Here is a 24,728-nt window from a genome sequence, read left to right as displayed (position 1 = left end):
TATTTCAATCGAAGAAAACGAACGTTTCATACGTTCTAAGCTACGGATATTTATAGGAAATCGAAGTCTAAAATCCAATTATGAAATAATATATAATTGTAATTCAAATATATAATTCTAGAATCAAACACACGATAAACACTTATTAAACACGACATAGTACCAGGCCAGAAAAATTTACTTACAATTCTCTATGAGAATTGATTGTAAAATTCGTCCAAATAAAAAAGAAATATATATATATATATATATAATTTACGTAGCTATGTGTATTGGATCGGCAACCAAGTGATTGCGGATTTTGTCAATACCATCTAATAGCAAAATCCGCAATCACTTAGTTGTCAACTAAATACTAAGTTGCCGTACTAAACATCGATAGCTCTAGGTGTTAATACAATTTGCGTAGTCTGTTTTCTCTTCGCCTGTAACCATTTTCAACTCGACAAAATTCCAAAAGTTGAGCCTACACACCAGCAGAGTTTGAACAGGTGTATCAGTGACTGATGGTGCGTAACTCGAGCAGAAATTGCGCGTACCGCTTAATCGGTGCGTAACGTGGAAATACGCGCGCCCCATTCGGAGCGTCAAGTGCGGCATCGACGACCGCGGATAATACGCAGACACACCGCAAGAATCTCGTTCGGTTGGATCGGCTGCTAGGCCACACTGTCGAAGCAAGGTGCGCGTCGAAGCGATACGACGGTGAGATCGGTTCCTTACAACTCTCCTCGAGCGCACCAACGCTCTACGACGTACAAATCTGATAACTTTTTCGAAAGTGCGAAACCTTTCGAACAGCCTTACTCCGTTCGATTCTCTCAATTTCTCAATTCGACATAATGCGGTCAATATCCAGACACGGTCGTCCTAAACTCTCGATTTTTGCGTATCGAGGAACGTTCGTGTTGTTAAACGAGCTACTCAGAAAGCTGCTCGACTTCATAAATTAAAGAATAGAACAAGCTTGGATATCAGATGCAAATGTTCTTTAGAATTCACATCGGAACGTACGATTGTCTATACGACTGGCGAAGTTAAGAGGATAACTCGTAGATTCATTCGAGAAGCTGAATGACAATTGGCGATGAAATTGGCAAATTTATACGAATCTATACGAAATTTATACGGTTCGTTTAACTCGCGAGAGATTCGAATTCGAACAGCGAACAGGTCCGACCACGTAGCTTCGAAAGTTACGGCAGCAATCTGTCGCGAAAAAGAACGGAATCTCCGAGCAAACTGGTATTACACCAAGCGCTCTGAACTCTCCATTTTTGCACATTGGCGAACGTTCGCGTTATTAATATTCCAAAGGTTGCTGGAGAAGCCTCGACATTAATTTCTCACCGGAGAAGAGATCGATCTCCAAACGCACCGGTATTACCCAACCGTCCTAAACTCTCGATTTTTGAGCATCGATTCGTGTCATTAAATTGGAAGTTCAGTGGACAGGTCCGACCAAATTGCTCGAAAGGCCACAGAAGGGGACTCGAATGGTGGAGGTACGGATGGGCACTTGGCTCGCGGTTAAAGGAGGTTGAGTGAACGGGGGACGCGGGTAGACAGCCGAACAGAGAGGAAAAGAATGGAGATGTGAGAGGAAGAGAGAAGGAGCTGGAGAGGGAAGACAGAGGGGAAGGAGGGAAAGAGAAAGGGGGAAAGAGACAGGAGACGGTGTTTGTAATCAAAGGGGCGATCCGCGGAGCGGCGTGGAAGAAAGTCAGCCTACTGGTGAGCCAGTCCGGCACGGCGCGTTGTCCCGAATGCACGTCGAACCATCGATTTCCGCGTGTGCTGGCCACGTGATCGTGCTCAATCGCCACATATCTTTCCTTGTGCCCGCTGTTGCTGTTGCCGACTTGATCTATCCATCGTAGTTCCAGCTTCACGCCTCCAACAACTCGATCGAACGCGATACTTCTTCCCGTTCGAAGAGGTTCTGCCATCGTACATCTCCAATCGATCGCGTAATCACTGGTCGAGCAGATACTGCAGAGAGACTTTAACGGTATACCGCGAAAGGTGGGTTACGCGAGGAAACCTGTACAGCCTGGTAACAAGTCGAAAGAAGCTGCGTTCGAGGATCACGTGGTTCGAATACTGGTGGATGCAAGGGACAGGGACGGTTTGCTAGTCTCCTGGCGATGAAAACGAGTGGCGAATGAATGGTAAGTAGAGATAATCGTCGTGGGAACTGACCCGGTCGGTTCTATAGGATCGCGATTTCGTGTCTTTAGCCGCGTAACGATGATTACAACGCGTACGTGTTTTGACGAGCTTCTGACCGATGTAGTTACTTTCATAAAACTCTGCACGAAGATACGGGACAAGTCACATTTTCCTTGTTTTTCAAGGGGAAACAGTTTTAAGATTCGGCAGGTTGTTGATCAAACTCGTATTACCAAAATTCTACGTGTACTTGGTTCTGCACCTAAACACGTGCTTTTTCATCCTCTTCAAAATTTTCGGAATATTCCTCATCTTGATAACTAGATAATTAGACATGTCTGATTTTCATAAAATTTATCAACTTGTCGATTATTTTTAAAACACATCTGCATCTTTACGCCTGATGCGTTATTTACAGTTTCCGATTGCGCAATGTGAAAATCCTCCTGTTTAATCGCAGAGTGACGTTACGATCGGAATATCATGTGCTTACTGTGATTTCGATGGAATTCTACCGTAATCGTAGCCTAAATCGAGGGACTAAACATTAGCTTCATGCTATACATTCAAAGTTGCAAGACCTTCGAAGGTTGATCGTGTAGCTATGCTTACAAGGTCGAGTGGAAGATCGTAGGAATGCGAATGACATCGCGGCTGCTATATGAATATAGGCGTGTAGTATGAAAGACTGGAAGAAGCATCGTGACAAGTGGACGAACGTACGCAACGAGATAGTAGCATATTGAACGCGACATGTTCCAGTTCATACGATCTGGCAGTTCGCTATCGAAACTACGTACTCGTTTAATCCGTTTAACCAGGTGTCACCGCTACGGCTTCGATGAACGTCACACTGATATGAAATCGAGGGAACGTCAAAAATTATCCTCTTATCGCGCTCTATTATCGAGATACTATTCTTCGTATTCTCGAACAAAGAGTCCTTGACAAACTACGATATCCAACTATCGTAAGGTCATCGTATCGTACAAAATACTTTCAAGCGATTGAAAGAACATGGTAGAAATTCTTACGATTTGTCTCTCGAATAGCAAAATGCCCAATTCACGTATGCACTGGCTCACGAAAATATTAAAACGATTACATAATATCGGACTAAGACCTGTCACTAATAAATATATAAATAATAACGATCAATTAAATGGAAAATATCAAGCACCTAAAACATGTTCTTGATATCTCGATTTTCTATCAATTTTCTCTAGCTTTGATCTCCCTGATTTTTAGATTCTATAAATTTTGTCCATCTTTGGTCTCTGCCGATTATCTCGATCGATTCGGTTACTTCCTAGCGGGAATCAGTTCCTAGTGGGAGTAAAAGGTTGGCGATAATAAGAGACGACGTTTCCTCTGATCGACAAGAAATCTCTCCGACGAAACCAGTTTCCATGGTAGAGGACAGCGCGGGGCCTTTGAAAGCCGGTGGCATTTTACACGTTTTTTCCACCGTGAGTGGAGAGACCACGGCGGATCGCCGTGATTTTCTAGCCGCCAGGTATTCATAGTCGATGCCTGGATAATTATTCCTGATTCTCGTGAAAGTTTCGAGCACGCCGACGACGCAAGGAAGCGCCACGCTTGCCAAACAAACAACACGCGGCTCGATCCCTTTACCGCGTGCGCGTAACATTCTAAAGACACGCTGCCTCTCGCAACGAAAGCGATTTTTCTTTTATTCCGACGTTATACAACGCTTCCGTGTTTCTAAGTCATTTACAAAGCGTTCGATTCGAATGGAAATACCGAGTGTTATTATTATTAATTTTTGACACGAAAACGCAATAGAATTGGTAAAGCTGTAGTTTGACTAAACGATCGTAGCGCGTATCGTTTATCTTGTTAAGAACCTAACCGTTTAAGGTGTCGTCGAATGCAAGAACGCGAGGAATGTAGTTTTTCTAGGCGCGGAGGCCAAATATCTCGGAGATGATGCTGCACGTGCGCCATAAAAATAGTAATTTCGATTCAATCGAACGTGTTCGACTACTTCGACTTGAAAGTAAGTTCAAACGAGGGAAATAATGACCAACTGGTTGACCGGATACTGATCGAAAAAGATATTAAAAAGAACATTCGAAGGAAAACCAGTCTATAACGACTGTTTAATGTGCAATTTTTTCAAATCAGGCGCTCAAAAGTAATTAATTTTTTCTGGTTGTAATAAAGCGTGGTAAGACGATTTCTTAGCAATAAGATGGAAAATGTAAGCAGCGAAAGAAAACAAGCGTTTCCATAAATACCCGCTTCAGTCGTTTGAAGTCGCTTGTACACGACCACCAACGTGTTGAATAAGTTGAACTGAAACTTCTAAAAGTACAAATTTCGAACGAACGCTTTCAAGCTTTCGAATTACAAAATTTCCGCCTTTTCAAGATTCAAATATCTGATATACCTTTGATCACCTTTCGATGCTAATTGCGCGATGAAAATAAAAGTGGAACGATAAATCTTTCCTTTGCGGCCGGTGCAAGCGGCGAAGAAAAAAGAAAAAGAAGACGAGACGAATTTAAAACGGCGTTTTCCTCGGTGAAACGAATACACGGAGATTTAAGTAATGAATGGAGCACGCTGTCAAAATCCGTGAAGCGTGACGGAGAACGCCGTCGTTACGTAATTCCGCTGCATTGTAACGTCGTTCACGGCTGGGAAAATGCAGAATTCCAAAGGGTTACGGGTATCCACTTAGCCGAGTGTAAACATTTCCGTGCGGAACGCCCGATACTTCCGAATAAGGGCGCCGGCTTTACCTTACACGTAACAATTTATCTATCAACATGCTCGCCTCTGTTTTCCGCATACCTAACCGCGATGATCGCACGTTTAACATTGGAACTCTGATCACAGCGAACATGAATTCTCGTCGATTAATTAGCTAACCATCTTATAACATTTTACTATGAAAGAATAATAAAATTGAACCGATACATAGTCGCGATACTAAAGTAAATTGTACATTCGAAACTAAATTACAATAAAAATAAATTACAATGGAAATAAAAGGAAAATTCATAGAAATTCTAAAGTTTATTAATTTTCGTTCTGACCGCTATCGTATCGAATATTCCGAGGAACATATTCCGATATTTACGATTTATTTTTTCGCACAGCATCATCCTCTTGCTCGTTATATTATAAATTACCGGGACGCTCTGTACAAGATAATTGCCACGTGGCTAACTACACTCTACGATAGAATGTTACCCGTTCCTATTAACCGTCTTCTACTTCATTCACCTAGAATGCAAAACTAGAATTTCCAGACAAGAATTCATCTGCCGTTAACGCGGAAAAATCGATTTACCGATACAAGATACAAGGACAAGTCTGGTATGGGGAACGATCTAGACGGCGTTCGAAGTAGAATATGTCCGTTCGAGTTAGGCCAGAAGAGCGCGAATAGAATGGATACGAGTTGTAGGTCAGTTTCGAGCGGTTTATTAATTCAGAGCAGGTTTAGCTGTCCCGGTTGTTTGACAAACCGATTACACTCGGCCGTAATCGAGCCGTGCATTTATCAGGATGCGGTATAGTTTTGAGTGTCAAGGAGGATGAGCAGTTAGAGGGTTACCCCGAACAGGGCGAGACCATTACGTGCCAATTTCCTTCTTCCAAGCCTTTGACTCGCTCGTCAAACGTTTCTACGCGCCGAATTCGCTCACGAGGAAACTAATTCCGAGAGACGTAAAAACACGGCGCTGTTTCTAATTGACCGAATCCGCAGAAACGCGCGTGCTCTTAGCGTTCCAATGCGAATTCTAAGATCGTTTATATGGTAACGAACGAGAGATCGTAAACGCCATTCAATGCGGAAGACTACGTTTGGTTGTACAATGTATTCTGGTACAGTGGCTTGCAGAATTATTTGAGCGCGTACGGAACACTTTTTACGGATACGTTATACGAAACATTGTGAAATTTCATCGATGCTGTAACAAGATACGATTATCATAATTAAATTGGTAAAATTTCGAACGAATCCGGAAACGTGCATAGAAATTACGAGGTATTTATTGGAAGCATATAAAGAAGTTCGCAATGATCATCAAGGTATTTTAATCGTATTATTAAACCACGATACTTTTTTAGTGAGATCATCCTCAACATTATACGTTTAAGATCACCATTCGCACTGTACAGTAACACTTTGCCAAGCATTAGGTCGTCCGAAAAGTTTCTTTCGTTTTATAAGGAAATAATCGATGCACGTTTTTCGTTTCGTACTATTTTATCGAATCACGTACGATCCATTTTGTTCTATCAAAATAAAGATCACAACGCTCGACGGATATTTGTATAAAGATGCGTCGTTGTAAAAGACGTGTCCGTGAAAGAAAGACACTTTTCGGACAGCCTATACATATGTTTGCAAACAATGTCTCGTAATTTCTATATATATATATTTATTTTCTACTACGGATTAGAGTAAATTGTATCAAGTTTCCAAATGTTTTGCATCGCATACACGGTATACACACGAAGGTTCTCCGTTCCTAAATGTGAATTTTCTCGGCGTGCAAATACTTTCGCGAGCCACTGTGTATCTCGCGAGAACGCGCGTACCGGTAGAATCGGACATTTTTTACTAACACGGTATTTGCTGTTTCTGTTACTTTCCAGCGATTTATCAATCTCGCCAACTTCGTTTACGGCCTCTTATTTTTGCGCCGTCGTGCACGATTTCTGTGTCAAGTTTGAAACGGAACGATGTTATCCGGGGCAGGTGCGATCGATTGGGCGCATCTCGCGAATCGGAACAAGGTTTCGTAATATTTTCACGAAGGTGCTCCGGTGCTGTGAGTGGCGAGAGAGCCGGTATATTGAGAATGTGGCGCTCAGCCCTGCGGCTACGAATTCCGTTACGCGCACTTGTATGGTTCTTCAGCTTCTGCCCGTCCTACACTGGCCACGAATAAATTTTTTTACCATCGAGCCGGCATCGGGATCCTCGACCGGATCCACGCTTCTTTCTCGTAAATTTCGTACAAGGAGAACCAAATCTCTTTCAACTCTTTCGAATCGGATTTTTCTTTTAGCGATGAACGCAATAACGTAACATAAACAGTAATGCACTGAAGAAATGCACATAATTTGAAGTAACTTTTATGATCTCTGTATAAACGTATATCACGATGTTTAAAATGTAATTCTTTTTAACAACGAACGCGGTAGTACGATATAAACTATCCATCCATTGATACGTAAAGGAACATTGAAATTATAATTGAATTTATTAGACGACCTCTGTTCCTACTGTTTCTATTTAATATCGATATTTATTTATTTGACTATTTTTAAATATCTGGTATTATGTTTAGAATATTATTATGGTATTATGTATAGAAAATATTAGCGTACTTTGAATACAACGGCAGATAGTTACCGGATACAGATAGGAAAGTAGAAAGAAAAGGAAAGAACAGTTAAAAATAACAATTTTGTACAATACAGATGAGAGAGCACAGTAATGAGGTAATAAAGGAAAATAAACGGTAAATTTAGGATCAAGATAATGGCTCGTAGATCGCTCGCCCGAATGACACGTCACTAGTGGTTTTCTAGTGATTTAAAGTATCAAAATGGAAATAAATGTTTAAACTTGTAAGCATGATATCGAAATAGTAACGGTTTTCTTAAAGGTGTGAGTGGTGCATTAAATTTGATCGACGCAAGGATATGCCAGCTGTTTGTATGGTCATCGATTATCTTACGTAGCAAAGACAAATCAGCTGCAAATCTATGTTGATCCACAGACCTTAGGTCGAGTAATGACATTATTGGTAATCGAATAATCATAGTACGTTCTACTCATGGAATAATGCAGTCGATTGCTGGCAAACCGAAGGAACCTATTCTTTATTAGTTAAATTCTTTCAAGAAACAGCATGCGTTTAACAAAGTAACAGGACCAAATGAGGTATACATACTGCAGGTGGAGTCTGACTAACGAGCAGTATAATAATCTAATCGTTGAAGGCAGCAGAAAATCAGAAGAATGACGCATAGCGAATCCTAAGGCTCTTAAGGATGTTTCAGATATTTTCAAAGTAGAGAGGGAGAAGGTCAGTCGAGAGTCCGAAATACTGCAAGGTCACAGATGACTTGAAATGGAAAGACAGCAGAGTTTGAAAGTGAATAATGAGAAACAGCAAGAGAATAAGTAGAAGAATAGCGTATCACGTGATACTTGGAAACGTCGAGAACCATCCTACTCGATACGGACCGAGCGTCTAAGTTGTCTAAATCAGACTGCAGATACGAACAATTTAGGGGGCTGTTTAAGTATAAAATAGTTGAAGAGACAAACGATCTTCCCTCGTGTAAAACTAAAATTACTCGATTGTTGGAAAAATCCGATCGTTTAAACAAACGTGTATCACGACTAGCTCAGATAATGGAAATTCTACGGGTTCATAGTTGCTTGCCTTCGTTCGACTCAGCTTCTCCATCTGAAACCAGATCTCTGTTAATATCTCCTGTATAATCAGCCCGATAGAAATCATCTTCCATCGAAACGTCCTAATTTAACAAGACTATCCAACTTGCGCAAGGTAGAAAGTTGCCCGAATTCCAAATTCGACAATCTCCGTTATTCCCACTTTGACAAAATCACGAGAGACGACGATTCGACCAAACAGGATTCCTAGATTAAATTAAATTTCAAATGCTCGTCCGATCGTTGCCGTGAAAGAAAGTTCACCGATGCATTCGATCGTTCGCGATCAAGCACATACTAAAAAAGGATCTACCATACGCTGAAATCTGTGAAATTAATCGTTAACGAGCCTGCACCTTCGTTATTTTATTCTCTATCGTCGAGCTCGATCGTGGCGATCGATATCGTTTTCTAGTAGCCGTTTCGACGTTTTGCGCGGGTCGCGTCCGAAGGTTGCGTGTGCACCTCGGCTGTTTCACCCAGTGATTTACGAGGCTGGAAGCAAGGACTTTCCATTCTCGTGATTCGCGTGAGACGTTCTCCGTGAAAAGGACCCCGTAGCAATATGAAAAATTACGACCGTGATTCCGTAGCGAGCAGTGGGAGGGCAATTGGCGATCAGCTGATCGCTCGACAGTGACCCGGGGTCAATCTACTTTCTATTTCTCGCGTTCTACGGAAATTGGAGGAACAGAGGGAGGAGAAACTGCGTGACGGTCTCGAGTAGAAGTTGGAGGATACTTTCTCGCGACGAGAAGGCGAATATACATATCGTTAGACGATCGGGATGCTGATGAGTGAAAACGAAGGAGGCGGTGAATAAAGAGTCGCCCCTCAAAGACTTATTGGTCGAGACGAGGCGACGGGAATCGCGGGAATCGAGCGACTCTCTGGAAAAGTATTTTCTCTATCGTGAGAAGAGATCGCCGCGAGATCAAGGTATACAGAAGAAAGATCGGTCGGACGATTTTTTCTCTTTCCCCGGGTACCACGATTGTCGTCTGCGTTCCACTCTCGAACGTGCGACAATCGACCTGTATATCATTCTGAATTAACTTTCCTAACGTACATAAATTTTATTATACTTCTATGCAGCCATAATACCGCTCAGATTTTTATTATTCTTTTTCTCACGTGATTACAATTTAAAAATCGCTTGCGTAACGTTGCGAATACGTTTGACACCGTGAAATAGATTTTCCTTCTACGTACATGTATTTTACGCTTCTTGTGCACTAATGTCAATTTATCCGACGTATGACGTGAACCAAGTTAAAAGTATCTAGTTTTTGTATTTGATAGCAGAAGTGCAAGAAATGTTGGGAACAAACGGATAATTATTTTCTAAATCGTCTATTCTGAATTCTCTGTCATTTTACACGCCCCGAAAGTTAATTTCGTATATAAATGCGAATATAAGTATATCGTTGGCGATTCTTACAGCAAAGAAAGATATATTTTAATGGTATCTACGTAGACTACATTCAAATTCTACGGCGAATACCTGTGATTATAATAATCAAATATATGCAGTACAAGGATCAATCTTTTTAAAGATATCGAGGAAAGGAAGAATATGAAATATTTGTCTTTCGTGTAGCAGAAAGGGTTCGAAGCGTTTGTTTCACAGATACAGAAAATTTGTCTCTTTGTCACTACGATCGTTACCCTTCACACGTAAATAGGATCTTTTGAGTCAACTTGGAACGCAGCTGCGTGTAAAAAGTCGATTTTGCTGACTGATTTATATTCGTGCATCTTTGATATTTGTTCGTAATTTGCAGCATAATCGTATTATTGTAACAGTACACGAGTAGTTGGGAAAACGAACAGTTACAGCGGGACATGAAAGTTCCGCGTTAAGTTGGTCACGCGAGCTCGCCGGCATGTAGTTAAGATAGCTTAATAACCATCCGAGATGTTCTCGTGCTACGTGACACAGTTTGTCGGCTTGATGACAATCCGCGAGATTTCTGCTTGACAACTGTTCACGCACATTACAATTTCCCCCGACCAGATTTCGTGTCTCGAAATCGTCTATGAACTTCGCCTTTCTCTCCTACTTCCTCGGTTAATACCAAAGAAATTCATCTGTCTATTGTTACAGTTGCCACTTTCCTACATATTTGCGACACTGTACGTATATTCGATCTTCTCTTGTACTAGGTTGTGTTGCGAAAAGTGTCTTTCTTTTACAGACACGTCTCTTACAACGATGCATCTTTATACAAACGTGAAACCTAATCTGTCGAACGTTGCGATCTTTATTTCGATAGAACAAAATCGATCATTCGATAAAATAATATGAGACGGAAAATGTTGTGCGTCCATTATTTCCTTATCAAACGAAAGAAACTTTTCGAACGACCTGATAGTAAGAGTAGTGGTAAGGTATAATCGAATCGATGATTTGTGATTTAAAATCGCCAAGAATTCTCCGTGCGAAATTGAAAAGTCTAAAAGTGAAAAGATGCATAGAATGCGCATAAAACGCAAAAATATGTAAAATATTCAAGGCATTACTCGTTACAACATTTAGTGGACGAGCCAACTCTCCATTTCTGTTCTGCTCCTTTGCTCGTATTCGTAAGAATATGGATTTGCGTACACATCCATGAAATTCTTTTCTGAATATTCAATGTTGGCGAGGTTTGTAAGAAAAGTTTCAAAAGCTTCTTACGATTCGGCATAAATTACCAGAATATTTCTGTACATACCTACCGTGAGCTTACGCTTGAAAAGAGTGCCATAAGATTTACCTGGGAACATAAATTTAGCATTTGGTAAAGGTTAAAGACATTCTCTACCTCGTCCAAGCAATATTTTAATGCCCGACAGAAGGAACTACAAATGAAGAAACTGTGACAGCTCCGTACTAGAAATTTTTTACTTCTAGAAGTAAAGTAATCCTCATAAATCCGGCATAACGAAACCAATTAGTTATCGAGAAAGTACATTAAATCACGCAATTACTTTAAGTACACGATGTTCCGAAGAAAGCACGCGCAGAAAAGGTTTTATTTAAAGAAACGCCGCTCCATATGCACCAACCTAATAAAACCATGCACACGTTTAATCTTCCATCATAGTGTGACAGAAGATAATGAGATCTGGTCGAAGAACATTCCTATCAAATTATATCCGAATTAATGATTCGTACCTTAAAATTACCTTTTCTTCTGCTTTACTGATATGCTAAAAAGTATCATCTATACGATAATCATTATAAATGTCTTCCACGTATAAAACAGCGCGCACGATGATATCGTGGTACAGCTACTCGAATTAACGGAGAAAGCGGTAATAACGTCGTCTAACGAGTTACGCGTAAAAAGATCGTTTACCCTGTAAAAGCGCGCAAAGTTCTTTCGAACCAGCGAGAAAACTTGTCCATCGATCGATTACGACATAGATCGTCTACAATGGTACGGACCTGCTTTCAGGGAGTGGCCAGCATTCCGGACTCTAAAGATCAGGGGGCTTGCGATGAATGGAACGCTTTAAGAACGATCCGGAAAATGGATGTCGCCAAGAGTGGAACGGAGGATTTCGTTACGGTGGTCAGCGTCGAGGGCCAACCACCGTCGGAAAATTTCGTCACCGTGTTGTCCATTGGTAGTGGTAAGAAAGAGGACGAACCTTCTCTACCTGTGACTTTGACGAGGAACCCAAGCAATGGAGTCGATGGGCCACTCGAGGAAGAAGTCGAAGTGTACAGATTACCAGGGGAGCGTTTAGGCTTTGGATTGAAGTTCGAAGGAGGAAATAAGACGTCTGAAAGGGTTAGGAGGTTGTTTGTTCAGAGCTGCGCGGAACAAAGCCCGGCCAGTAGAGCGAAATGTTCGTGGGGCACTTTGGGAGAGGGTGACGAGGTAAGGAAATTGTCGAGTTTCGCTGGTATCTGCTAGCTTTCTTTCCTAACGCTTTATCTAAACGATGTTTCAACTTTTATTTCGTAAAACATTTCGTATGAGAAATAAGGGAAAAAAATAGGGAGCAAAGCAGTTTGTATTTGTCACGTCTTTACGCTAAATTAGTCGTACCTATGCTAAATAAGATAGATATCCAGGTGTCCTGTTTCTCTGTAACCAGCCTGTATTTTTAAAGATAAAAGCATTCTTAATTCGTTGCGTGCTCCTAGCTCGGTATTAGACTTAGACTTCTAGTAATTTCAACGCACGTTAAGAGGGTGGATTGAACGAACCGATCACTTTTCCGCGTCACGAGCGACGTTTATAATTTTCGAGACCCAGTTGCCGCGTAACGATTCCCAGGAGAAGCGGTTTGTTTCTAGGAAAGAACAGGAGCAAGAAACGAGCTTGCCGCATCATCTCACGTGCGCACACACCGGTCATGTTACCGCGTCTCTTTTCCAGGTACTCTCGATAGACGGTGTACCAGTGACACACATGACTCGGTTGGATTGCGTGAGGCGATTGAAGGAGTCACAGCTAGTTATCAAGCTAATGGTTAGGTGCAGAGGAGCGCTCAGGCCCGAAGTGGTGAGCGCTGAGAAAAAGAGTTCACCGGAAAAAAGCAAAGTGCCGCCCGAATTGCCATCGGCGCCTCCGCCTGTACCGCCGCGAAAGTTAAGGCAAGCTCGAGGGTTGGCCGACGGCGAAGCGAACCCGAGTCCTGTCAAAAAATCCTGGAGCGGATCCAGGTCGCAGAGTAGCTCGCACACTATTTCGCAGACGAGTTCGCAAAATAGTTCTCAAAACGGATCACCCAGCACGCAGCTAGCCAATCAGCTCGACAGCAAGTCGAGCCCATTCGACAGCTGCGAGGCTTCCCCGAAAAGCAATGGATCCGTTCAGGAAAGCCCGAAGGGATCGCCCAAGGAACGCTCGCCCGAATTCGCGAAATCGAAGCAGGTGAAGTAACGATGAAAATAAAACGCTCGAAACAAATAGAGGATCGCATTATCGTTTAATGGTCGCTTTAAACTTTATTTTTCTCGTAGCATCACACAGATAACGTATTTTGATCTATCAAAGTATCACAAAAATATCACGTCGATCTAGCATATGGTAGCCACTTTGGCTCCGTCCGAGTGGCGAAGTAGAATCATCAATTCGGTAGCGATTCTCTAATCGTTTTAAGCGATGTAGCTTATTTTTCTTCGATACGATCGATGAATACTAATGTCTGTACATTCGCAGGAACCTCCGGAAGCGATGGTATACATGGACGCCAGGTCGCAATGTGGCTCGACTCACGGAAGCACGTCGGACGACACAGGCAGCTCGATGTCAACAGTGATCGATCGATTTTCAACCTCGGACCGAGTGTCCACAATTTCAACTGCCTCGACTGCTTCCACAACCTCCGAACAGCCGAACGAATTCTCACGAATCGACCAAGACTTCGACCGATCCTCGGACCGCGACTCGCAACTGTCCAAAGCGATTTGTCCATTCGAGAACCTGGACGATTACTCGTCAAACCCTCCCGATTACTTGCTTCGCCGTCTAGCCAACTCGGAAGCAGTGACCCACGTGGAGTCGCGAGGAGAAGTGGAGAAGATCACCGCGGTAGTGGCACCGAACACTGTGCTGATCGAGGAAACGATCACCTTTCAGCCGCCGTTGAGCTTCCAGGACGCGCCGTTGAGCTACGGCCACGAAGCCAGACCTGATCTTTTTTACACGGCCGATCTGGCCGCCGACTCGACGACGCATTTCAGGCCAATTAAGGACGACGTGGAGCTCGTCGAGCGCGTGAACAGCATCCACGAGGAATTCCACGCAACGAGCTCCTCGAAAGAGCTGGAGAAGCACAAGGAGACGTCCAGCGGACGAAGTTCGGACAGGACGCCTCCGCCTCTGCCGGCGAGGAATCACGTAAACAGGATCAGCGTCAATCAACCGACCAACGATCGCGCCGTCGACTCGCGTTCCCAGAAACTGTCCGACCAGTCCTCCATCGAGACTTCCGACAGCCAGGATGCACCTGTTCTACCGCCCAAGCCGCTACCCAGAAGAGACGTCAAGATCAGACGGAAGAGACCACCTCCGCCGCCGCCGCCACCCACGATCGTGCCCCGAACCGAGGTCAAACCCTCCTCGTTACCCGAGTCCAGGCAAACGAGTTTCGAGGAGGACGACGAGCCACCGCGCCTCAACGCCGACATCACCAGCAGCAAACTGGACGAGGTTGTCGTCAGGGCGAAGCTCGAGGACAGGTCGAAGACTCACGACAGACGAGATTTAGAAATAAATCCGACACTATCGAAGAGTTTCGGTGACGAAGCTGAAGATTCGGAGAAGAAGAGAATCGAAGAAACGGATGACACCGAGTCTATGGAGGACTATGATCCTCGAGAGGACGAAGGCTTCAGGACGAACAAGGTGTTGGAGATAATCGAGATAAGGAAAGCGAAAGCGTTCTCGCCTCGCAGGGCGAATTTAACGATGCGCGAGGACGACGAGGAGAAGAGTAAATGTAAAATTAATGATGATGAACGAAGAAATGATGATAGTGAAAGGACGAAGGTAATAAATGTAAGTAACAGTAACTATCAGCAACCGGTAAGACCTAAACCAGAGCTTAGGACTTCACTTACGATCTCAACCGAAATAGAAGATTCTGACGACGAAGGAGAACAGGTTACGAAGTTTAATGAACCGATAGATGAACAGGACGATAAGAAGGACGTTAGAAGCGAGAATTTGGATCGGCCGAGGGAAATTGGTTCACCGATTAAAGCTGATATACTTGGACGACGAGAAAGCAGCGAAAGCGAGGATTCCTATCGATCGTGTAACGATATTAGCGTGCATAGTCTAACGAATGGCTGTACCCAAAACAACAAGGAAATTATAGACGAGGAAGACACAAGCGAGGAAAGCGACGACGGAGATTATTACTGGCAGAGCAATTTGGCGACGATTGGCGAAGAGGAGGAAACGAATTCTCTAGAATACACGAATCCGTGAGTCTTCAAGTCTTCATCTTCGTTGCGTTTTAACCTGTTAATCGGGTCGTGCCTTAACATATTCGCAGCTACTAAGGCACAGCTGATCTGGTTTCTCTTTATGTGAAAAATTTTGATTTCGAAAAGTATGTTATTTATATATATATATACACGTAAATATTATTTTAATACATTGATCGCTGTTCCGTGTTTCATGGAAATGCACGAACTCAAAAACATGATACAATAGCTAGTTACGTTAACAGCGCTGTAGCACAGTCAGTAGCAGCGAATGTGTTAAACAAACACTTCTCTAATCAGGCAAATAAGAATGAATACGGACAAATCAACTAGGTCGATCTTAGTTCGTGCTAATGTAAATTATAGTAGAATCTTTTTCAGAAATATGAAAGGGTACGTAAAAAGATAAGGGATTCCTAAACAAAGCCATTATTACATCTAGAAGATATTGAGTTACAAATTGAGTTACCAGTTAACTCGTCTTCCCGGTTTAACTGATTAAAGTATAACTTGTCTGCCCACGGTAGACTCCTTTCTAATGAACTTTCACTATAATTATGATTAAAGTAGTATCATTACGCGACTACATTAGGCTATTTATCTCTGGAATCCGCTGCGCTCTTTCAATTCTAGTATCTCAATCTCACATTCGTTTCTATAGACAAAAGTCCTTTTAACGTTTGAAAAAAATCCTTGCGTATAAAATTCCAACGTGAAACTACGTTTCTTTGGTTTCGTCTTGAAGCTCAATAGATTGTTCAAGGATAGAGAAACACGCAAGAAGAAAATGGCCCAAAGATCAGAATTAACGGACGACTTAACTTTAACCGTTTCAACGCGGATTTTTCTTTTAACAATAAACGTAATAACACAATATCACAAATTATAATACACGTAGTTTAAAAAATATATAGCTCAATCGTGATTTTTTAAACGGAATACGTAGTTCCATTTTTCTATATGCCGCGCGTTTTGCGAGCGAAATATTCCAAGAAAGAAGATATCAAGAGAGAGATACGACCGTGAAGAAGAAATAAAGACAACAGCAAAGTTGAACAATTTCTCGCACCAGTCGTAGCGAACGATCCTTGTCACACTTTGCTAGTCTCGATCCACGATTTTGAACGAGGTGGAACTTTTTAGGGTTGAACAATATGTTTGGCGATAAACGTGTCGTTCAACTTGGCGAAACCAGTTCTCGAAACAGGGAACAAAAACAGTGTTCGTACGCAACGATCGGTAGCGAGATACCTCCGATCAGCTGCCTGATTTTACTCCAAAACTGGTCTCGGTGTCTTACTACGAATTATCAAAGTATACCATCTACTAGATTTTACCGGAATACGCTTTTCGCGCTGATCTGCTATCTTATTCACAGTGTTTACGTAGGAAGTAGTCTAAGTAGGTAGCAGTTCACAGTACATTAATTCCCAACTATGGATCGCGTCGAGAAACCTCACGCGGTGAGGTTCTTTAATTGTGAGCAAATTGCGCTTCCGCCCTGCATTTCCCTAGTTCGCCACGATTAACATGCCCGCCACGATTTATGCTTGCAAAACGCTACTCGTGTTTATTTATAGCACGATCGAACCACGCCTCGCTCGACGCATAATTGAGTTATTAGGTCGTTTCGTAAGCTATGCTGGTCTTTTGTGGAAAGCTTGATAGAGAATTGGGAAAATGTACGTTAATGTTCGTTGCTGTACTCTCGAGAAGTTTGTTTGGAAAATCGAAGAAAAGTTTCAAGATAACGTATCTTCGTAGGAATTGGAATAGGAATGTACGCGCCACTTAAATAAAGTATTATAGCGATGTTCTTCCGCTTGCTAAGTAGCGTCGTAAATTCTTTTCTAAAGAACTACTCTTCTCAAATGATTCTTGCAGGATTACGAATGGACCATTAACCGATCTCGAACGTCTTTTCTTAATCGTTGCATTGAATGATCAACCAGGAACTCATTGCTTCGGCAACAATACGAGATGTTCATTATTTTTGCCGATAAATCAATGAAAAGTTTTTCACGTTAAGGGCGTAAAGGTTAAATACTAATTGATTAAGAAAATAAACAACTAAAAGACCATGCTACATTAAAAGTCGATAATGCGAAACGAAACAAGCGATGAAAATGAAATAAGTTAATGGTATTGGACGTTCAGTGTTTCCAAGTTGCACGCGTCTTTCTTCCATTTATTTTCGCGCCGTTTGATCGGCACGAAACCGATACGATGAATAGATGGAATCGATCACGCACGTGGCATCGGTAAGCGATACAATAAAATCGAAAGCGAGCGATTAACATTGCAAAAGATTCTGCTGGATTCGAACGAAGCGTGTTTAAGTGAAAGGGTGAAATTTCAGAGGGCTGTAGTTAGGCTGAGTAATGGTATGCTTCCAAACATCATTTGAAAGATTTCGGTCATTTTACCTGGCGTGCTACGTAAAGAGAGTTAACTGCCCACTTAGCCAACGTAAAAGGATTCGATATGCGGAAACGAAACAGCACGGACTTATCCCATTGACTTCGTTACAATTACGTGTCTGCACGAAATACAATCCTGCACAAAAATGTTATTAGGTTGTAACGTATTAAATGTCAGATTCTGTTGTATCGATCTTCCAGATGTCCATTCTTTTTTTTCAACAAATATTTTTATCTTTGTAGATCATTTCGTACATCATTTTATGATTGAGATTTTTCTCTTCCTTAAAACCAATATTTGTGGCTTAACAATCAGACAGTTCATATTCCACAGCCTAATACCTTTAATTTCAGACAACCATTAAAATTAATAAAGATTATTTTTATTTATTTTCGATTAATAAGAATTACGTTTATTTATTTTGTTTCGCAGGAATAAAGAATCGAACGACAGCGGGGCAAACGCCGCGGGAAAAACAGAACGACAGGAATTGCCGGGCAAGGAAAACAAATTCGATGCAAATGGTAAGTAAGAATAAAGCGACTTCTTCGTTATTCTCTCGCTGTCTATTTTGACGTTGGAAAAAGATCCGCTTGGCAAATTAAAACACGCGTTCGGGGTCAGTACAGAACAATTAAGCGTACTGTCTGGGAGGCGGTTCTATTAAAATCGCTCGAATCAGTCGATTACGTCCATTAACAGTGCTAACTGCGCAAAAATGTTAGCGCCGGTATCGCTATTCGCGTTGACCCGCATTTCCTCTAATTGCCAAGTTTCTCGTCTCGCAAATACGTGACTCTTATCTGCTATCAAACGAATCAGCTTCATTAAAATGAATCAATTGGTCCAACTCTAGCGTATCGTACGATATGGCACCGAAACAAGTACAAATTGAAACGACTTCTTAAAAGTAACGCCGGAATTAATAAAATTCGTAATCCGCTTGTCTTCGTCAAATTCATTGAATTAAATTCAGTAGTCAAGAAACGAAACAATATAACGATATACATGCACACGTACTTAGCTGTACAATAAATATTGATTCGTCTCTCTGTGTTAAAAATATCGAAATACCGATTGTTTCAACATCGTGCAATCTTCTCACGAATAATTATTAAATAGTTCAAAGATGTAGCGTAAAAAGATTACGAAATTTTTATCTTCTTTGCTTGCTACACACCTTTGGCTAATGACTATGCGGTTGATGCGACCTTAACCTTTGATAAAAAAGAAAAGGATAAAAAAGGAAAAGGAATTTGCTATCTCGAACGACACGAGAAGTCGACCAGAGAGAGTTCGTTTGAACTCTGTGCGCAAAGGTTGAGAGCTGGAAGGCTAACGTGGCGAAGGAATTCGCCAGGGCAGAGAGTATACGCGACACGCACGCCCACGCACGCGTCCCTTCGCCTCGCCGCTCGACGCGTCGCGTCGCGTCGCGTCGCGCTTCATAAAGGTTACGCATTAATCTCGGTGCGTTACGCACCGCTAAGGTTCTCCGGTTTCGCGCGTGTGCACGCCAGCGAGCATTCAAAACGGAGGCAACTCTCTCGAGCGAGAGACAAAGGCGTGTTTGCCTGGGCGCACCTTCGACACGAGGAATTCCTGCCTCGGCTCGATCCACGCCGAGCAGATCCGCCGCTGCTACTCATTGTCCGCCAAAGATGGATCGCGAGTATCGCGAGACTTACGTGGGAAATCGAAGGCATGGAGATCGGTGTGGCTAGCGACCGTCTCTTACGACCTCTTCTAAACACGCTAAAAATATCTCTCTCAACTAGCTGGATGAACGTTGAATGAACTCTGGAGTTTATGGACCCCAGTTACGAAACACGCTTAGAAACATAGTATGTAGCGTTAATCCATTATGGATGAAACAGTGGAATACGTAATGTGCGGATAAAGGCTGTAGGATATTACGAAAATGTAAATAGGAAGCTGTAAGGAAATGAAGTAAAATTATCGATATAAATGAGAAACAGAAGAAAAATCTCCATAATCGAAAAGAAGAAATATACGAAGATAAGAAGAGAAAGTTAGGACGAGTCGTATTCTAAGCGTTTTATAGAAGGGCAAGGTTTGAAATTCCATGTATTATCCACCACCTCCAACGATATACCGTAGATTAACAACATCGAGCGTGTATAGCGAGAAATCTTCTCTAGTTTCAAAACGCTACAACAAAAGAGGTGGTATAAATAGAAGCTAACAACACCAAGCACACGCAACAAGAAAATACCATTAACTCGAGAATTGTTGAAGTATTTCATACCACGATACACTGTCGCTCACAGTTATTCACTCGGTACACATGTTTCACCGTTTTCTATAAAACGATGTTATCTTTCTTTCGCGAAATGACACTTGAAAGGTAATTCTGTATCAAAAGTTCAAAGCATAGCAAGCTAAGAAAAGTATACAGAAATGGATTGGCGACAGAAATTTTCTTAAATTATACGCAAAAGTACTACCAAATATAAAAGTATATTCTTCCCTGTCGGTATATTCCTGACAAAAAGAGAGAAAAAAAAAAAAGAAAATTTCGCCATTATTTTCCGACTTTCTGAATTATGTACCGTGTGTCGCAGGGTTAACTAGACTCGTTTGAAGCGCGTGCTATCGCGGCAGCGGCTTTTAATCCAACGTTCCTATTGTAGAAAAGGCGCGCGGTAATTGCTAGGCTGGATGTACCGGATGTCGATTATCGTGGGCGTACGCGCGATCATTTACACTCGGTGCATTATTACTCGGTGCAGCGCGCCTCGTGATCCAGTAAATGGTGTACGACCGAGATGTTTTCGCACCTCTCGCGAACCGCGCGAGGGTAACCAACGTGCGCGTCTCGTATTTTAGCCAGCGCGTTAACACAGGAGAGGATGCTAAGAGGAAAGCTAAAGACTAGCCTGCAGCTTCTAAATATGGATTCCGACGGTTCATTTATAATTGAAGTTCCGCCGGGGAAAAGCGAGCGGAGCGGTCATTAATTTTTGCATACAGGGGATCAACGTGTGTGCGTGGCGGCCAGCCGTTGCTCGTTAAATTTCTCGGGAAAGTGGTTTCCAAGAAGCTGCGGGCGATTTCGTCTTCATAGTTGAAATTGTACGCGCGAAGGTTTAACGTTTTGAGATTCCGAGCCGCGAAAAGAAATAAGGAAACTCCTTTCGATCGATAATCGGCGAGCACCACTCCTCGAAAGTGGATGCTCGATCGCGGCCGGTGGGTGTGAGAACGAAACCGTTAAGAATAATTCAAGAAGTAGCAAGTAGGCAAGGCGAAGGAAGGTTAGGCAAGGCATACCGAAGTTGGTCAAGTAGCAGCTACTTTGCACAGGCTAACGATGAACCAGGTTTTTAGGATCCTATTAAACGCGAGACTTTACGACTTACGGATAAATACATATGGTCAGTGCGTTACTTTCGACCGGCTTGTTTAACTTTTCGCCGTATTTACCGAACGAAACGCGAAATCGTTGACATTCCTCCCTTCACCGTTTCGATTCGTTCGCCTCCCGACCTTGCCGCTCCTTAAATAGAACCACCCATACCGCTCTTTCCAAGCAAATATTTTCATTTAATCCGCGAGCTACGAAATCGTGGTAGCAAAAGGAGACCCCGATATAAGATCAAGGTTCCCGAGAACACAGAGTTCCGTGTCGATTCGGTCACCAACGATCGGCTGACGCGTTTCTAATCCGAGTGAACGTCAACCGTTTGTTACGTAAAGCATCGGATAATCGGGAGAAATGATAAATGGTCCATGGAAAAGGAACAAGAGATATGCGCAGGCGGTCGTGTCACCGCGTTCCATCAGGTGAGCCTGCTGGCCTCTCGGCGACCAGAGTTGCGCTCGGTTGCGAGTGTGGGTGGCTAGTCAGGCTCTGTCAGGGCATAGTAGTCACAACAATATGGCGGTCGCGCATACCCAACTCCAGTGTTCGCCGTCTGGTTTCTCGAGCTCTCGCAGTGGCTGACCGCGCTCAAGGTCCCCCATTCCCCCTTAATCGCCTTCCTTTTCGAGATCTTTCACTTTGGTTCGCTCCCAATCGAAGAGACCGCAATCTCTGGCCATACACGCGTATTGACTATGAATCCTGAACGGAGGAGACAGCATTCCACACCGGCAGCCTCTTGACGTTGCGCACACAGTATCCTGACCTAAAGATAACTGGCCCAGCCCGCAAATCGCGTCATTGTTCGATAATTGATCGATTCCGTAGCGAGCCTCGGCTAATGCGCCAACTTAATCATTCTTTCGCAAACGATCTTTCCACGCGATAGAATATAGGAAAAAAGAGTATCGCTGTAAACGCGAGATACGTTGCACAGTATCGTCGGGTCGAAAGCAACTCGGTTCGATCGCGTTAATAGCAATCCCCGAGACTTTCTCTCCGTACGTTTAATATTCGTGCGCTTATAACGAACGCGCACACTCGGTCGCGTCGATGGAAAACGTCATCGGTGATCACATTAAAAAGGTTAGAACGCATCGACTGGCAGGGTGTGCTCGAGTTGGCGATGCATTAACCCAAGACCTAAACATAACTTGTCAGGGGAATTGCTCGTTCCCTATTCGGTTCGAGGGAACCGGTCACGAACGATGATTAGTCGAATCAATCATTCGGAGAAACTATTGACGATAAATCGGCGAGGTGGAAGGCTCGAACCGCTCGCGCAACGATTCGAAGCATCCTAGCTGGCTTAGCCATGACGGAAGATGGTTTGCCGCGCGGATAATTATTAAAGTCACGGTCAAATAACGTGGGTGATCGATGCGCGCGTGCACAGCCAAGTCGCCGCTCGCGAATTCCTCTTTCCACGGAACTGAAATTAGATCGTTCGGTTTTATTTATTGCACGGCTCGGCGAGTAACTCAGTCGCGACGATAGGCGAGCTGGAAGATCTGCCGGCTCGCAGCGGGAACCGGTTGGCCACCGCTTTAAAAACCGTTTAGTCGAAAGGATCGTTGTTTAACCGTGGCGCGCATAATCGTAAGATGAATGAGCGAAAGATACGGCCGGGGACACGGCATCTCGTTCTCGTTGACGCGTTCGCGTAGTAAATTCGCCGGAAGATTGCCCTCGGTTCCAATTTATGCGATATTAATCGATCTCTTCGCGGTCGTTAGATTTTAGCGAAACTATACTCGGTCGATCGAACGCGTAAAGCCATTCTCGATCGGCTTAATATTTTTCTTCTAACGAGACTTTTACGATCGTTCGATCCCCGAGGGAGGATCCATCGTGCAGATATCGGTCGCGAACGGCATAAATTCGTGGCACAGAGGGGATCGAGTATGGAGAAACGAGCGACTGTTGCGTGCAATAAACTGGTCGAAAAAGAACTCGTCGAGAAAACGCGTTTCGCCGGATGATCGAAGAACCGAGAATCCATCCCGGAAATCCAGCTACGACCGTTCCATTCGATCGTCCCATTCGAATATCTCGCGAATACATAAGCAACGTTGGCGATGGCGAAAGCGTAAGAACAGCCAATGACACGACAGAGAGATAAAAAAAACGACGCTCGTCATTATGCTCGATAGAGAATGCAGGCAGGCAATCGGGTCTGAAAGGATCTACTCCGCGCCTACGTGTGGCCAATATGTCCGATTGAAGCGACAACATTCCAATGCGCTAACCCGGAAGGTGCTCGAGCACCGACATCGATTCGATTACCTTCGATAAGTCATACTTGAACTCATGCAAACAGGCGGCTGCCCCATGCCCCGAGGAATTCGAAGAATCGCGTTGTAACGAGGGGAACGATTTCACCGGGCAAATCCGTCGTCGACGATTCAACGCCAATGATAATCCGATTGAATTCGATCGAAAGAAACGATCGAATCGATATAGCGTCTCGTGATCGAATGTCTCGACGATCGAATCGTTGGAAACAAATTACGGTCGCTCGATGCTTGTGCGATCAAAGGCCGAATACTCCGATTCGTCGTATTATCTCGCGTTTCGAACAACGTTTGCAAACACCGAACACAGTAAAGGAACAATTAGTATGGACGACAGTGGCGCGTCTCGTCTAAACGAATGCATAATGAAGACAAAGCGCCCTGCAAGAGTCACCGATACGTCGGCGGCAACACCTTGTGCCACAGGCCACAGGTGTTCACCGTAGACTTCCTGCGTGCATACTGATCCGATGCCACGCGCTCGTCGCTATCTCTAAATATCGTAGCTACGCACGTGTCTCGTATCCTTGCAAGGATGCGCATGGACATTTGAAGTATATCGAAGCAACGTTCGAACCGTGCGTGGATCAAGTTCGGTCGTGCGTCGCACCAACCAATTCGTGTAAATTTTCGGTCAAAGAAATAAGCTTTACAGCGAAGGCGATTCTTTGGAATGGAAACGAGGCAGGAAACATCCCTTTACAGTTATACTCTTTCGACTGGAAACCGTGGTTCGACTGACTTATCGTCGACGTGGCAGTAACTCGGCCTCTGCACTCCAGGCGCTAAAACGTAGCCGCGAGAACGACCATCAGCTCATCCACTGACGACGTTCGCAATCCTGCACGTGTGTACCGTACAAGTACGATCCTGGAGCAATCAGTCGGAATTTTTCTCCGGTTCGGAATGTTCTCCGCTTATAGCGGCGACATTGCACGAACGCCTGTTAGACACCGGGAAAAGATCGGTTTCTTTCGCGAGGACGACGAGTTATCGTCGATAACCTTCGATTCGGTCGCCTCGGAACGCTTTATCGCTGAAAAAGTTGCTTCATCGCTCGAGACT

General features: G+C 43.4%; 2 protein-coding genes across 4 annotated transcripts in view; one reads left to right on the top strand and one right to left on the bottom strand.

Annotated features, from left to right (window-relative positions):
• The window catches only part of LOC122576234 (protein dead ringer), a 318,271-nt gene that overhangs the window by 288,132 nt on the left and 5,411 nt on the right, over positions 1 to 24,728 (bottom strand). The gene's annotated exons all lie outside the window — the stretch shown is intronic.
• Positions 1,539 to 24,728, top strand: part of LOC122576160 (serine-rich adhesin for platelets) — a 60,823-nt gene continuing 37,633 nt past the window's right edge. The window contains exons 1-5 of one of the 2 annotated variants that reach the window (XM_043746061.1): positions 1,539 to 2,171; positions 12,070 to 12,498; positions 13,003 to 13,500; positions 13,789 to 15,560; positions 18,417 to 18,508. In XM_043746061.1, the coding sequence (XP_043601996.1) occupies positions 2,169 to 2,171; positions 12,070 to 12,498; positions 13,003 to 13,500; positions 13,789 to 15,560; positions 18,417 to 18,508 (2,794 nt within the window). In that variant the 5' untranslated portion in view covers positions 1,539 to 2,168. The remainder of the gene's footprint in view (positions 2,172 to 12,069; positions 12,499 to 13,002; positions 13,501 to 13,788; positions 15,561 to 18,416; positions 18,509 to 24,728) is intronic. The other variant, XM_043746053.1, reaches the window with a different exon arrangement.

The sequence above is a fragment of the Bombus pyrosoma genome, linkage group LG2, assembly GCF_014825855.1.
Source record: "Bombus pyrosoma isolate SC7728 linkage group LG2, ASM1482585v1, whole genome shotgun sequence".
In the NCBI taxonomy this organism is placed as follows: domain Eukaryota; kingdom Metazoa; phylum Arthropoda; class Insecta; order Hymenoptera; family Apidae; genus Bombus; species Bombus pyrosoma.
Note: the sequence above shows the minus strand (reverse complement) of the source record. Positions and strands in the feature narration are given on the sequence as shown.